This window comes from Cupressus sempervirens, chromosome 1 (assembly GCF_028749045.1).
Source record: "Cupressus sempervirens isolate cs-2001-9-10 chromosome 1, ASM2874904v1, whole genome shotgun sequence".
In the NCBI taxonomy this organism is placed as follows: Eukaryota; Viridiplantae; Streptophyta; class Pinopsida; order Cupressales; family Cupressaceae; genus Cupressus; species Cupressus sempervirens.
The window spans coordinates 674,753,915-674,769,953 of NC_143118.1; the positions used below are offsets into that span (position 1 = coordinate 674,753,915).

Consider the following 16,039-nt stretch of genomic DNA (forward strand, 5'->3'; position numbering starts at 1 on the left):
AAAAGGAGGAGAAAAATGAGAAAAAGAAAAAAGAAAAAGGAGATGTAGAAAATAGAAAAGAGGAAGAAGTCAAATTCTAAAACAAATCATAAATAAAAAGAATAGAAAAAGAAAAGGGAGAATTAAAAAGAGGAAAATGGAAATAAATGAAGCAAATCTCAATTAATTTCTTTTTGCAAACTTTCTAATATATTACAGAAGATATATTAAATAAAGTATATCTTACTTTGATGTCCTAGTTATATATTAAATTACATTCATTTATCTGAGAGAGATCGAAATTCAGTTTGGAGCATTTACCGCTGGAGAAGCGTTCTCATGGCTTAGAGCAGTAGAAAGGAGGAACTATTTATGAAGGAATTTACTCAATATAATTTATAAATACATGATATTTTCAGGCCACCCCTGAATACAGTTGCCAATACAAAGTACGCAATCCGAAACAACTAGCTACATAAAACCGAAAAATAAAGACCATCGTCAGGGCTCAGACACGCAACCCTAACAACATGAACAAATACTAGTAAAAGTAGACATATGTACTTCTCATCTCCTTTCTGCTTCAGTGCCGAAAGGGACCAAACATTTATACAGTTTTAGAAACACTCAGCTGATGGATTTCAGGCACAAAGTCTTCTGTTATTTGAGGTTTGGAATATGCTCGCGTTGCGGCAGCCTTTCTTGCGAATTCCAGCTTCTGAATGTGACTCACAAAATCTTGCAGATTGCCTTTCGAAGATCCTCCGTTACATCCAACGGCCTTTCTTGCCACGTTCTTCAACTTTTCCGCAACCCTTTTCATCTCGTTTCCTTTCTCTCCAACCAAAACAAGATTCAAAGCCTCCTTTACTCTATATATCTCTGGAATTCCAGTTCTATGTTCGCACAGCTGGATTCCATTGCCCAACTCTACTGCCAGCTTAGAATTAAAATGTTGATCTGCATACATGGGCCAAGTTATCAACGGAACTCCGAGCGTTGCGCTCTCAAGCATAGAATTCCACCCACAGTGGCTCATGAAGGCACCCGCAGATGGGTGGGAGAGAATAACAAGCTGCGGCACCCAGCCCCATATGACCAGCCCTCTATTCTTCGTTCGCTCCTCGAACCCCTCGGGAAGATATGTGCGAGCAAGATCGGCTGGTGCATCGGATACACCAGTTTCCATCTTGGGAGACACTTTAATAGCCCAAACGAATGGCTGCCCGCTGGCTTCAAGCCCACTAGCAAGCGCCTTGCTCTGTTCTTCCGTTAGAAACGTCTGGCTTCCAAACGAGATATAGACAACTGAACAAGAACTCTGTGAATCAAGAAACTTCACCAGATCCTCTTCGCTGATGTCAGACATCTTCCCTCTTGAGCTCGCTTTCACTGCGCCGCCAAAACAACTTGGTGGAAGCAGTGGCCCAATGGACCACACGATCTTCCCCGTCAGATTTCTCAAGTGCTGCAGATAATCAGCCTCCAGCTCCTCAAAAGTATTTACAAGCATTCCGGATCCTTGATTCAAAGACTGGCGCAGACGACCAATAATTTCCATCATGAATGGGTCGAACAATCCCTCATCTATTTCATGTTTCTTCAGTCGCATAGTAGCGGGAAGATCCAAGCTCAGCAAAAGAGTCTCCCCTTCTTTCTTCAGAACATTCTGCGAGGCAGAAAGCCATGCGGAATTCAGCAGACTCAATCCAAATGCACCGTACGTGTCGAACACCATGTTAGGGACACTGTGCCTCTCGCTCACTTCCATAGTCCATCCCAAAAGCATATCAGTTATTATACAAACAGGCCCCCCTCTCCCTTCTACAACTTCTTTCTCAAGCCAGCAATTAAAGGGGTGTTCTAACGCACAGGCCAGATCAAAGATGAGGTTGCATCTCTCGGTGGGAATTTGATCAAAGCTCTCCATTCCCTCCGGCAGGCCTTCCACGGCGGGCGTCGGAATGACTACAAAGCGAATATCATGGCCGGATGAAATAGCATCGGATAGTTGGTTTTGCAGGCGGGGCAAATTGGCGGCGGTAGTTACACAACTGACGGTTAGACCATGGAAGGCCAATTGCCGAGCAAAGTCGAGCAAAGGGATTGCATGGCCGAGTGCAGGGAACGGCACTGCCACAACATGGGGTTTCTCCAAAGCGCTCATCATCTTGAAAAGGTTTTGGATGATTCAAACACTAATCTCCTAATGGACTTATATAGACTGGGCTGTTCGAATGACTATAACGTGTTCATTGCAAAAATTATAGTTTGGCCAGCATGAGCATAGTAAAGTTTTACCTGAATTTTGTGAATTGGAATTAAAACCCATTTTAGGAGAAGTTAAATGTGGTCGATACAATTTTAATGGTACCGCGGAATTTACTTCGTAATTTCGGTCTGATTAAACGTGGGGCGGATATTCCTTGGAAATCTCCTTGGTAATTTCGGTGTGAAACGTGGCGTATATTTTAACGGCAACAACGAGGTTAAATCGGCATGGAAATTGTAACGATGAACTTGACAATGATATTTTATGTTTACGTGATTCACACAGCTATTCCTGTTCGACTGAATTTTATGATTGTTTTTTACAATAATACATAAATAAAAGATTATCATTTTGTTTTGGATCGTCAACGGCTGATCCTATTTCCTGGCCAGACGAGAATGTCAGCATTTGAAAGCTAATGCTGACGAGTATGTGTTAAAACTACGCTATCACGTGACAAAGCTACAGGATTTGAATTGGAGATTGCGATGAAATTTTTGAAGTCTGGAGATTGCTTGACGGAAGATACGGCGTGCCACGTGCACAAACGACAGCGAAGAGTGCGTTAAGATGGGTACAGATGCAGCTAGCTCAAATGCATGAACTCTCCAAGGTCTATTTGGTTCGTGGAATATAAATAATCTGGATATCTACAAATCTTCGTTTAGCCAAATCTTGGTTTTGCAAATCTTCATTCCAATTTTTAGGATTTTACTTGAACCGTTTGTTTCACTCGGAAGATGCATGCGAAGACACATTTTTATGTGTAAGCTTGGAGTTGAAGGCAAATTTCAAAAAGTAGTTCAATCTATTGTGTTTACAATCTTTAAAAACATAACCAGGTTTTGATTTTCAATTCCTACTTGCTAGTAGGAAGTTGGAAAACCTGGTTTTGAGGCAAAATTGGAAGTCCGGTATGCTAATTCCATTTTGCCAATTTGGAAACAAACACAAAAAATTTCAAATCTCGATTTTGAAAAAGCCAATTCCTGTCATCTTCCAAGAACCAAACGGACCCCAAATGTCTTCCAATGCCCCCACATCATGCTTGTCTAGTCTTGAAACAACAATACAAACCATCAATCGCAGTCTGTTTTTGGAATTTAAATATTAGTAATTTCGCTTTAATAGTTATGGCATAATTATTTGTAATATAATTTTTTTTGTAATTTCTTTATTTCAATCTTCAATTTATTAAAATTTTAAAAATTTGGTTTTGTTTACATTGATGCACTTTTTTATTTGCAAACTCAAATTCATAGTCATTGTATAAAATGAAATTGTACGAGTGTTAGAACTACAGTTTATTTGAAGCTTCATAATAATGGTCAATATTCATTTTAGTCAAGCATACAAAGTGACTTTCATATTACTTTCATGATGTTTCATAATAATTATTTTCATGAAGCTTCATAATAATTGTTGTAAATCTATGGTGCATGTAGTGTGCTCCAAGATGTGGATTTTGAATAATGTTTCTACCCTCCATTTGCTTGCTTCACTAGGGTGTATTGGTTCCATAGACATAATGGTCTTGTGCAAGTTTGGCTATTTGGTTTTTGCTACACTAAGTGTATAAAAGAGAGTTGGATAACACTTTTTATGACCATGTCAATGAACTCTCCTCTTTGTTGATTCCAGAATGGCCACACGCCATGAATTGATGAGTTGAACTGCATGAGTTGGTTGGCAAGCTTGTCATTGGGCAATTCCTTTTGTCTTTGGCACATGCTTCAAGTGATGCAGACATAGAATCATCAAATTGTTTAAGAGAAAATACTATTGTGGCTTGACTTTGATGGCACTTATGGATATTGAGTATGAAATACCTATACCAGGTGTGTTGGTTGAACCTATTACATGGTATCCGAGAATGTGGTGAGAATGTTCATGTTGCTTGACATCTTTTACACATTGTTGTTTGAATGTGTCTATGACTTGTGGAAAAAAACTTGGGAACATCATTGCAAACAATATTTCTATTGTGCATTCATTGATAGGAGATGCAAAAATGTTTGGGTGTTTTATGGTTGGAGTTGGTCATCCTTCCCCTAGTTTTAGTAAATACCCAACTTCTTCTAGTTCTTTGCATGATGTGGGAAGGTATGATACAAATGAATGGCTATGCATGATTTCCTCTAATGGATCTTCTTCCATCACTTCTCTCTTAATTGAGGATCTTTGAGGATGATCTTGACTTAAACTAGTTGAGTAAATGTCTATGAGTTGAGGGGGAAATTCTGACAATGTTGAGTCATCTATATGTACATCTTTGTAATATGGATCATTGCACATTTCATATTTTGGTTCTTCATACATGACTTTTAATTAAATAAGATTGTATTATTCCAATGTTTTCTATACTAACTATAATTATGTCTAAATCATCTATCATCCTCGACAAGAATGTTGCAAGTGTACAAATATCTTGAGAAAAACATATTGTGTCTCCACTATATTTTACCTTCCCACCTCTTGCATAAGTAACTTAAGGATATGACTTATGCTTGCAATCAACATCTCCTCAACTTGAGTAAGGATTTATAAACATTGTGCCTACTTACTAAGGTCCATATTATTCAATTTTGAGAATTGATTACCATTTCTTTCTGATGTACATCTATAAAAAGTGGTTGATCCATTTGATTTACTTATTTATATTTTGAGGTATCTTTCCATGCAAACCAAGCATTGAGAAATTTTGGAAACATTCTCCAATTTGTAATAGAAATTATCTCTAGTTGTGTAATAATCCTAAGAGAAACAGGGAAAGCATGTATGTTCTAGATGATTGAGTTAGGTACTATTTTGTATTTTAGGATTGCATTTTTGTAGATAGATTGGCATGTGCTAACTAGGTTGTGTGGAATTGGATGCACATTAGAAAGTTTTCTATGAATTTGATGTCTTATTTGGTTGATTATTTCCTTCGTTGCTTGGTACCTTTCTCATCACTTTCAGTTACTTTGGGCATGTTTGTTTTTATTTGTATCATTTTGTTTGTCCATTTATAAATGTAGAACCAATCAAAGTGATGGGATCTACTTGTAATTTGTGTTCTTGGTATTAGATACTTTGATATTTTATAATAAAGAATCAAAATTTAGTTGATTATATATTTAACACCATGAAAGAATCATTGTCACATCATACCAAATTACAAAATAGATCAGCCATACTGACAAAGAATAAAGTTGACTCAAATATGCACACCCAAGTTAGCATATCCATTGCAACATTAATGATACTCACCATCACTCACATGAAACAAGATTTCAATTAGTTGCTTAGTCTTTGGCAGATTCAAATTGGACTCTCACACTCTCATTCAAATATTAATTCCAATGGACAATAGTACTTGTTTTAATATAGGCATGTAGGTTTCTATTTCTAAGGTGCAAGTGATCACTTGTATCTAGTGTAATGTAGAGAAGCATTGGTGATTGCATGTGAGGACGAATTTTTTTTGGGCAAACAACAAAGCAAGGACCAGGATTTCTTCTAGAGAAGTGCATGATTTGATGTTATTATCAACCAATATAAGGTTGGAGAAACAAGAACGAGATGCTCACAACCACTAGAACGTTGTAGAAGATAAGGGAAAATGTTTAGATTTTTTGACATTTTTAAAGAACATTCTTAAACTTTAATTTTTCTCTAATTTTTGTGTTAAAATTTTAATTTTACTTCCAATAAAATTTCTACTAGAAAATCCAAAAATAAGAATTATTGATTAAAAGTTAATTTAAGAGTAAAATAACTTTTGTACATCAGAATCCACTAGTTATAATTATAAAAACTCTGAAGAACTTAAGTCCTTGCCACATGCAAAGGGAAGGAAAAATAAGGAGACATACAATAGAAAAAAATTCAAATAAATAAATAAATAAAATACAAACATATTTATTTGAACAATATAGAAAATATAAAAAGATTTTTTTAATAAGTAAATGAAATAATTATAAAGTTAATAATATGTTTCACAATGTATTTAAATTTTGATTGAATCATTACAATAATTTAAAAGAAAAAAAACTCTTATACTTCCTTCTCATTATATGTCATCCTCATTAAAAGTAACTATGTCAAAGTAACTATGTCAATATGTACTATAATTTTCTACCTTTAGTTGCTATGTTAGTAAGATATTTTACTACATTAAATTGATAATTGTTTTGTATAAACTTTGGTATAATATGAAAATGATTTTATTTTAAGATTTTAAAAAAATTGGTTTTTTTCAAATGGTTGATGTCTTATTTTTCATCTATATGATCTTAATGGTAAGATATAAAAAAAACTATATCAAATGGTTGGTGTTCTTTTCCTTTCTTTGTTGATATCCTCACCATGTCATTTTCATTAATTTCATTCTTCATATCACAATTTAATTTTTAGACTTCCTTCTTTACAATGAACCATTGAAAATATTGAATAACTAGAATTACAAAGTGACAAAGGTAAAATGCACATTAATTCCATGCCCACAAAGAATGTGCATACTTGAAAGTAAAATAATCCAAAATAGTAAATAGACTACAAATACAATAAGAAAATAAGAAAATAATGTCCATGATCTTGCACAGGTTTCTAAAATAGTTATATTAGAATGGAAAATATATCAATAAAATAAAAATTTAAGTGGCAAAATGCACCCAATGTATAGGGTGTAGTTCATGAATCATATATATAAATTTGATTGTGGACTCCTTGGATTGTCATATTCCAGTGAAAGTAAAAAATAGAAGATCATGCTCCCTCAATGAAATAGTTAATGCAAAATACTTTTGACATTTGGAAAAGAAGATATGATTAATTTGATGCAGAAATGGAAACTACTTTTGATGTATGGAAAAGAAAATAGGATTAGTTTGATGAAAAAATGACATCTTGCACACATTATTTATAGTCAACTAATTCATATTTATGGATATAGAATCTTTGAATGACACATTCATAGGAGTTTTAGAATGGTTAGGTTCTTTTTTGTACATTGTTTTCAGACTTCTTGAATTCCTACAAAAATATTCATTTTGATAGATTTTCCCTTTCTCTAACAATTTCATATTGTCAAAATGGTAAATTAAAAAGTTCTTTATGTTTTTAATAAATCATCACATTATATTTGGAGAAACTTAAAAGACATTATATGTTCCTACCAATATGCGCATTCCAAAGACATTATTCAAATAATTTAGTTATTTAAAAATGTAGTTTATTTCATATTCAGGATTATTTTAGTGGAGTATTACTTTATAAAAAAATTCAAAAAGATAAATAAATAAATTTAAAAAGTTAATTTCAAATAAGAAGGTGGTTTTTTTTTTTTTTTTTTTGAAAACGAGTGTATAACATGGAAGACATGGAAGGGTAAATATATATTTGTTTCATTTATCTATTACTTTTATCTTGATATTTTAATATGCTTTGGTCAAAGTTTAGATCACATATGTTGTTTAATATAATTTGTTAGTTAATTTTTTTAATTTACTCTCTGTCATCCTACGCATATGATTTATGATTAGACTAAAGAATGTTTAGTAGATAGGTGCACAGTTTCGTCATATTCTTCTAACCCAACAATGTCAAGTTGATAGGCTTCTTAAGAAAGGGTCGATGCACTTTATCATTTCGTGAAGATCACCAGGGGAGCCAAGTACTCTGTGTTTGGGTGGTAGAAGTGCCTAGAGCACACTTTTGTGTATGGATTTTTAGGTGAATGTGATGTTTGGAGGCTTAGGAGATTGGGTTGAGTTGTAGTGAGGTGCATCAATGACTAGACTGGGATGGTCTTATTTGGATGTACGCTGATCATACATGATATATTGAGTTTTCAAAATATATTGTTCATTAATGTATCAAAGCTTGATAAATAGTCAAAATTCTTTTGATTATATTTTATCATTGTATATGTAATGTTATTCAACTTATAGTAGCTCAAGTATGTTTTCGAAACTTAAAATGGAAAATAAAAATGTTCTTATTTCGACAACCTGTGGTTGAAATATAAATAAGTGAAATTAAATTTAAAAAAAACATAAATCATTTACTCTTCATTCATTATTTATAAAATATAAGTAAATAAAATGAACTCAAAAATCATTTTAAAAAACCATTACTATTTTTTCCCTTTGGTATTATGATACAAACTATCAGAACTTATGACTTTAAATTAAATATAGCTTGGGGTGCCGGTATTTGTATCGAACATTAAACACACATAGAGAAGACTTTTGTTTACTCTAAATAACAATAAAAGAAATATAAGAAGAGAAGAGAAGAAAATTCCAACCTCTTTATGCCTCCATCACCATAGCTTCCTACCACGAGAAGATCCCTATCCTTGCATTTGTGAGAGCTATCCATGAAACAACTTTACGATGTCATGACCCCCTCCTACCTAATCTGGAAAAGGCAGTTGAAATTACTTTTTGTCACAACCCACTCTCCACTTACCCAAATAAATTGGTTCTCATTGCCACTTGTTACTTTGTTAATAAATTCATAAATAAGAATTTAAAATGTCATATGGAGTTGTTAGTAAGGAGTTAGTTCTAATCATTGGAATTAAAACTGAGCACCCTAAGGGTTTTAATAGTTTCTTGGTGAGATATAAAACCTATCTATGTTATGGAAATTCGTTAGTGTTTAAGCGACATAAAACATCATCTTTGTTCGTTGAAAACACACAACACTTTCTATATCTGCAACTGGGTACAACTGAAGAAGCTCAAATCAATGGTGCAGATCAAGATAGTATTGCTTTTGGTGGCGCTGTTCACCATATGGACCTCGTAGGAATAGTTAAAAGCAAGGGGGGAAACTCAAGCAATCAGCTTTGAGGTTTAGAAGGTCAAATATGGATCTGGCAATCTGCACCAAGCCCAATGCCATGAGCATGCAATAATAGGTGCTTGCAGACTCAATATAGGAAGCCGCGCATGTTTCTTTGTCAAAAGTGTTGCAAAAAGTGTCTTTTCATTCCTCCTAGTTACTATGGAAACAAGCAGATGAATTCTACACTGGAAAGCTATAGTAGGTAGATTTAAGGAGGGCATTAAAGGTGAGAGCGGCATTGTTTAAGACTACCATGCACCCATTATTATCCATTTTTGACAGATCACTGTAAATGCTTGCAAGAGTTCAAGAGGTGTAGATGCCAAAGTGCACACAATTTGTCGGTGAGAAGCTAGTTGTTGGATGTTGCAAAGATTGCCATGGATGTAGAGGAGAGACTTGGAAGGATGAGAAGGGCACTTGGAAGGCAAGGCACCAAGCAAGCTTCAATTCACAGGTTCCTCTATTTGATTTAATCCAAATGATAGATATATTTTAAGCTCTGTGAAGTTTATTTTGGTCTACAAATCCTAGATAAACAATCCATCTATGTGTATGTTTGTCTAAAAATCTTTGGATTATCAGGATAGTCTATGGAATGGACCCCTCATGATTGTTTTAAATGAGGGAAAAACCTTTTTAGAAGTACTGTTCTCTGTCAAGGGCATAGATTCAATTTTGTATTGGTCATTTAAAAGATTTAACTTTTAATACTTAGTAAACTTTAACTATGGAAAGACACGCCTTGATAATACTTCAATAGAAAATTGGGTGGGTAGAATTCTATCATTTTATCTTCTTAGATTCGCTAAGAGTTGTGAAGATCGGGATTTACAGAAACACAGTTAACCCTCCTCCTTAATTGCTAGATTTTACCCCATGTTGGTCAATAGGGTTACTTCTAATTATTTGATTGTATTTTGCATTCAGGCAGGACTGCACAATGCATTTGGGTATGCATTGTGTTCAGTGAGGCCCCTTGTGACTGTGAACTATTAATAGGTCATTGTAGAATTTTTATAAGATGTAACTCGAGACTTAACATTAACCTAAACTACGTTTTGTCTATAGAGCTGCCTTGAGATTTGAGGTTCACAACTATTCATCAAAGGTTATTGAAATATCTTTTCAATGTAAAGTAAACAACTAAGCTGTGCCCTATATTAATAATATTTTTATTTAGAATTAAACTCATTTCTAGATCATAGAATCAAACCACTATTGATCTTGGTACACTCAAGATGGAGGAAAGAGGGGATCTTTGCCATTTTACAATGCTGGAAGATCAGAGTGGTTGGTGTCCTTTTGTAGATGAATATTGGTGTAAAATGGAGCACTCTTTTTTCCAGGATATAAAATGTGTTTTAAATTTTGGTTGGCTAGTCAAAGAATGAACACCATGCATATGGATTAGATTGAATGTAAGCATCAAGGGTACATATTTCTTAGAAATGTTGTTTTACTTGTATGTCTATATGTTGATAGTGCACAGTGGAAAGTAATGATGTTATGCCTGTTGTGTATTTATGTTTTATGAGAGAAAATTTAAGATAGGATTACATACTATGATTACTAATTGATGGAGAAAGGGTTTCATTGATAGCTATGTGATTCGCTTGAACTATGTGTATATATATCCTATGTCTCAAGAGAATTGATGATAATACTTGGAAGTTGGATTAATTTTTTTGCTAGAGATGCACTAAAATGCTATAATTAATTTATCCATGATTAAAGAACTTTATGGTTTTGTCCTTGTATGTGGATGGGAGTATGGTGCTCAATGATGAATAAACCTTGTTATGTTCTATAAATAATGGAACTGAAGTGACAACTAAGAAAATGTTTCTTGGCTATCTTTTTGACCGATTAATGTTCTTGACACTTTTTGTGTAGCACAATTCCATTACTTCTCTTGGTTTTACTTGAATAGACTATCTCATTGTCAGGCTAGGTATCTTTCATGTCAGAAAATATTTTGGGGAAGCTTAATAGCTTTGTGGTAGGGTGGAAAAGCACTCCTACAATATTCTCACCCTTGTGTTCTTAGACAGGTTTTGGAGCTCATTTCAACTTGGTTGTCATGGGTAGACCACCTAGTATCTAGTATCTAGTATTAGTAATCTAGACACGAATTTATAGTGCCTTCTAAATTTGAGCATATATGTATATGTATAATTTTAGTTAACATTAATGATAGTTAATCAACTAATGTTGACTCATCAATATTCAAAAGACTTTGACTCTCGTTGATTTTTCCACATATTACGGGGATTACTAGTGTGGCATTTGTTTTGTAGGGGCAATCTTTACATACGGTATTAGAGCTTTTGATTCCACACTTGGTCCTTGAGTTCACTATGCTAGACATACAACTGTAAGTCAACTTGTTTACATTATGTAGTATGAGTTGATGACATGGGTTACATATTGTGTCTCTTAGCTATGATTACTCTTGACATAGAAGGATATAATGTTCCTTATGCATGTCATGATTGTGAGTTAAAAATTTCATTCTTTTAAAGATTGTAAAATGGAAAGTTTATGGAAGGTAAATTGCATACCTCATATGTTTATTATTACATTTACTTTAAACCATGTGATAGTATACTATGCGGATTGGAGTATTAAATTTGAACTATTGAGATAGTCAAAGGATGGTTGAATTTTGCACTAGGCTCTGAGAGCCTACTGAATGAAGATTCAGCTTGTAATAGCAATGCAAAATATCTTTTTATTAACTATAAATGACATGTGATGCACATGCAGTGCAAGAAATTAATTCTATTTTTTTCTCTAGATTCATGAGGTTCATTAGGTAACCTCATAGGAAGAACATGGATTTCATTTGCAAAAGTATTACATGTTCCATTATGCATTTTAGAAATGTGTGATTATCAAGATAAATTGTAGGTGATGCATGAAAAGCTTGGTTATGTTCTTAGCGACCCTTGGACACAAGGTGTCATTAAACATCTACTCCCTCTTGGTGACAAGTGAGACTCATTGTGCTTTAAGTGAATTGGGTTTCATTTTATTATGTTTGGTTTCATGAACTTGGATGTGATGAAGGACTAGCTTGAGATTTTATGTTCTTTGTGACCACCAAGCCACCAATTTCTTATGTGAGCTATTTACTTGACTCTTGTTCACTTTTATTTTGGTTTGTATCTCCTTTTTGGACTTTTACTTAAGAATTATGAATCATGGTTTTAAGATTTCTTTGATCTTGAGGTGGCTAGGGTGTGTGTGCATATTTTTGATGTTGCTAGTCTTGTGATTTGGAAGTGATTTCATCTATGATGTTCATTGTGGAGCATTGATAGGATGTATAGTAGGTGAAGAACATGCCATTCTTCCTTTTGTATTTATCTTATGATATTTTTATTATTTTGGAAAGCTTGCCTTCTAGTGTGTGTGTCAAATGTGGACAAACAAGGAAGGTTAGATGTTGTGTATTTTCCTTCATGGAAGGGTGTAATGTAGAAATTATGGGATAGATAGATGGATATCTTCATGTTTTAGTTTCTATATCTGCCAGTTCTATAGAATGGATACATGTCTATTCTTGTTTATTCTACAGGTAATTCTAGATTTTAAAAGTACTTGGCCAAGCCATTTTGTTTTCTAGATATTGCAGTTGTACATGGTTATGCATATTTTGTTTTACTAATTTTGTGTAGACTACTAGGCACATGGTTGCAATGTAGTTTATTTTATTTGCCAGCTACATTTTGTGTTTAGACTACTAGGCACATGGTTGCAATGTATAAATGTTACACGGTCGCACCAGATCCATCCGATCCATCTTGTTCTGGGAAGCTAGGCTTCTTGTGCCAAGGTCGAGGAATTCTTTGTGTTAGGAAGAATTCTGGGGAAAGTGTCACTCTATGGTTGGTGAGGTTAAAGCACCTGGGCCACACTTCTATCTCAGGAAGTAGGTGGGAGACGTCCTACAACTTTGGAGACTGGATTCACTGAAGAACACAATGAAAATGTCATCTCAGTTTGATTATTTTTCTCATCATTTGAGATGTACTTAATTATGTCATTATGTGATGATTTAATGGCATAAAGGCCATACATCACAATACATGCTTATATGTTGGTTAAGCACACTATAGTGACAAAATGGGCGTGAGGGCCTAAGGTCACTCAATTGATAAAAATTGGATTACTACTCCTTGTAGGTGATTGGCGAGCATACCTAGATGATTTACTTAATGGTGCTGATCATATGATAGATGACACTACGCTTGTATGATGTGCTTATTGTTCCATGTCTGACATGTAGGTTGACATTTTCTATGATGCCCATTGATGTATGCTGCTTTACATTATACTTTGTATATTTAGTAAATCATGCATTTGATGGATGCATTCCTTGGATAATGTCATGTGTTACATTTGTAAATGGATAATTATTGTTAATCCTTGATTATGGTAGTGAAACAAATGTTAACTAATCAAGCTATAGTTTTCATATTTATGTGATTCTTGCAAATGATAATGTGGCATTTACTTAGTAGGACATGATTTTTCATACGATAGAATAAAGTTGGACATGTAGGTCAACTTCTTCTGATATTTTCATTTATGGCATAGTCATGTGATGATATGTTGTGTTCGACAATTTGGTCGATAATTGGTTATGAAATGTAATTTTATTTACACCTATCATTTTGACACGTATGTTCAAAAGTAGAATGAAATTGCAAAATTAAATGGAAGATATTGTATCTACTTGTTGACTTAACTAATTGTAGACAACTTTTGACAAACTTGAATTGACTTTTTGGCCTATATGGCAAGTGTATGAAAATACGGTCTTTCTATGAGGATACAGATGGGTATGTATCTATTTTGATAATATTTCTGCATTGGTGTTATGTATATGTAATGATCCACCATGCATGTGACTTTTACTTTATAGAAAGTTGTTGACTCCTTTTTATTTAGTCAATTTGGTCAATGAATAATGATCACCAAATTGGTCGTATTGTGTTTTGGACTCTTAGTTGATATATTGTTCGACATAAACTTAGTAATATAGACTTAGCTATTACACATTCAACTTAAACCCTTTAGTCGACACGTGTGTTGGAATTTGGTTTGACTATTTATACATATCAAACTTTGGGCCAATATTGCTTAACACATTTGATTGTATGGATTTTCTATCATTGATCTTCCTATTGTAGGATTTGATATATATACATTGAGCTAACTGAGGTATTATGATGTAAGTACATTTGGATGTAAAATTCTGCTAAGACTTTGTCAGCATTATGATGATCAATGTTGAGGAAGTACATTGATGATTTTATGTATGAATGTCTTCTATTCATGATGATTTAAATGATGTTGAAATTGATGTAACGTGGTTACATTACTTGATTCTTTGATGATGCATTAGATGTATCGTGATTACATTACTTGATTATGTTTCACTAACCTATTGATGTGGATGAATAATCACTTAGTGAACACCACATGTTAGATGGTAGTTATAGTACATATGGTACACATCTTACTCATGATCAAAATGTGATTAAAAGATGAGTTAGGAAATCATAAAGTTGAACAAAATTTTGACTACTAATATTTGAGTTGATCTCCTTGAGATACTAATTAGTATGGTAGGATGTGGATAAGAAGTACCTACTAGCAAGGAAAAATCCACAGGTGATGCTAGGGTATGGTAAGTGCACAGGTATGCGTGTGATATCATGTGACTTTAAGTCAATATGTTAAAATTTTTGAGACTTCTTGAGACAAGGAAGTATATGATTTTATATTTCATTGGAAAGTCAATTTGATTTATAATATATGATGGACTGACATTGTGTGTTATTCTTGTAATGTAACAGAGGGAATGACACAATATAAGAAAGGGGGAATATTGTCGAAGAGAGGTAGCCTAACCTTGTAAACTATAGAATGGTAATGGAATTCACACACTCACATGTAGAAAGCGTTCTTCAAATGATTACTTATACATGCGCTTCTATAAAATGTGTGTTATTTTCTCTTTACTTATTACTTCAACTATGTGTTAATATTGTCTTTGAAGAGACAGATCCATGAGAGTTAATGTGTTAATGAAATGTAGATTTCATATATGGAAAATAAAAGTTGACTTTAATTATAGAATTGAATGCAGATGCATGTGTTATGGTGTAAATGGAAGTTAGATCTTGATTTTGTAGATTTATTTCCTTGTATATATATAATTGGGTATGATTGTGATTTTTGCATATCAACATCGAGGATGATGCATTAGCTAATGGGAGGAGGATGTCACAAACCACTCTCCCCTTACCCGAATAAATTGGTTCTCATTGCCACCTGTTACTTTGTTAATAACTTAATAAATAAGAATTTAAAATGTTGTATGGAGTTGTTAGGAAGGAGTTAGTTCTAATCACTGGAATTGAAACTAAGCACCCTAGTGGTTTTAATAGTTTCTTGGTGAGATATAAAACCTGTATGTGTTATGGACATTCATTAGTGTTTAAGTGACATAAAACATCATCTTTGTTCGTTGAAAAAAAACAACACTTTCTATATCTGTAATTGGGTACAACTGAAGAAGCTCAAATCAATGGCGCAACTCAAGTAAGTATTGCTTTTGGTAGTGTTGTTCGCCATCTGGACCTTGTAGGAACAATTAAAGGCAAGGGGGGGAACTCAAGCAAATGGCTTTGAGGTTTAGAATGTCAAATATGGATTTGGCAGTCTATGCCAAGCCCAATGCCAAGAGCATGCAATAACAGGTGCTCGCAGACTCAGTATAGGAAGCTGTGCATGTTTCTTTGTCAAAAGTGTTGCAGAAAGTGTCTTTGTGTTCCTCGTAGTTACTACGGAAACAAGCAAACGGATTCTACACTGGAAAGCTATAATAGGAAGATTTAAGAAGGCCATTAAAGGTGAGAGAGGCATTGTTGTAGA

General features: G+C 33.9%; 1 protein-coding gene across 1 annotated transcript; it reads right to left on the reverse strand.

Annotated features, from left to right (window-relative positions):
* Positions 1-348: 348 nt before the first annotated feature.
* Positions 349-2,212, reverse strand: LOC149579674 (scopoletin glucosyltransferase-like). The gene has a single exon (XM_089786537.1). It carries the CDS (start codon positions 2,147-2,149, stop codon positions 587-589), a length of 1,563 nt encoding a protein of 520 aa, XP_089642663.1. The 5' UTR covers positions 2,150-2,212; the 3' UTR covers positions 349-586.
* Between the last annotated feature and the right edge of the window lie 13,827 nt (positions 2,213-16,039).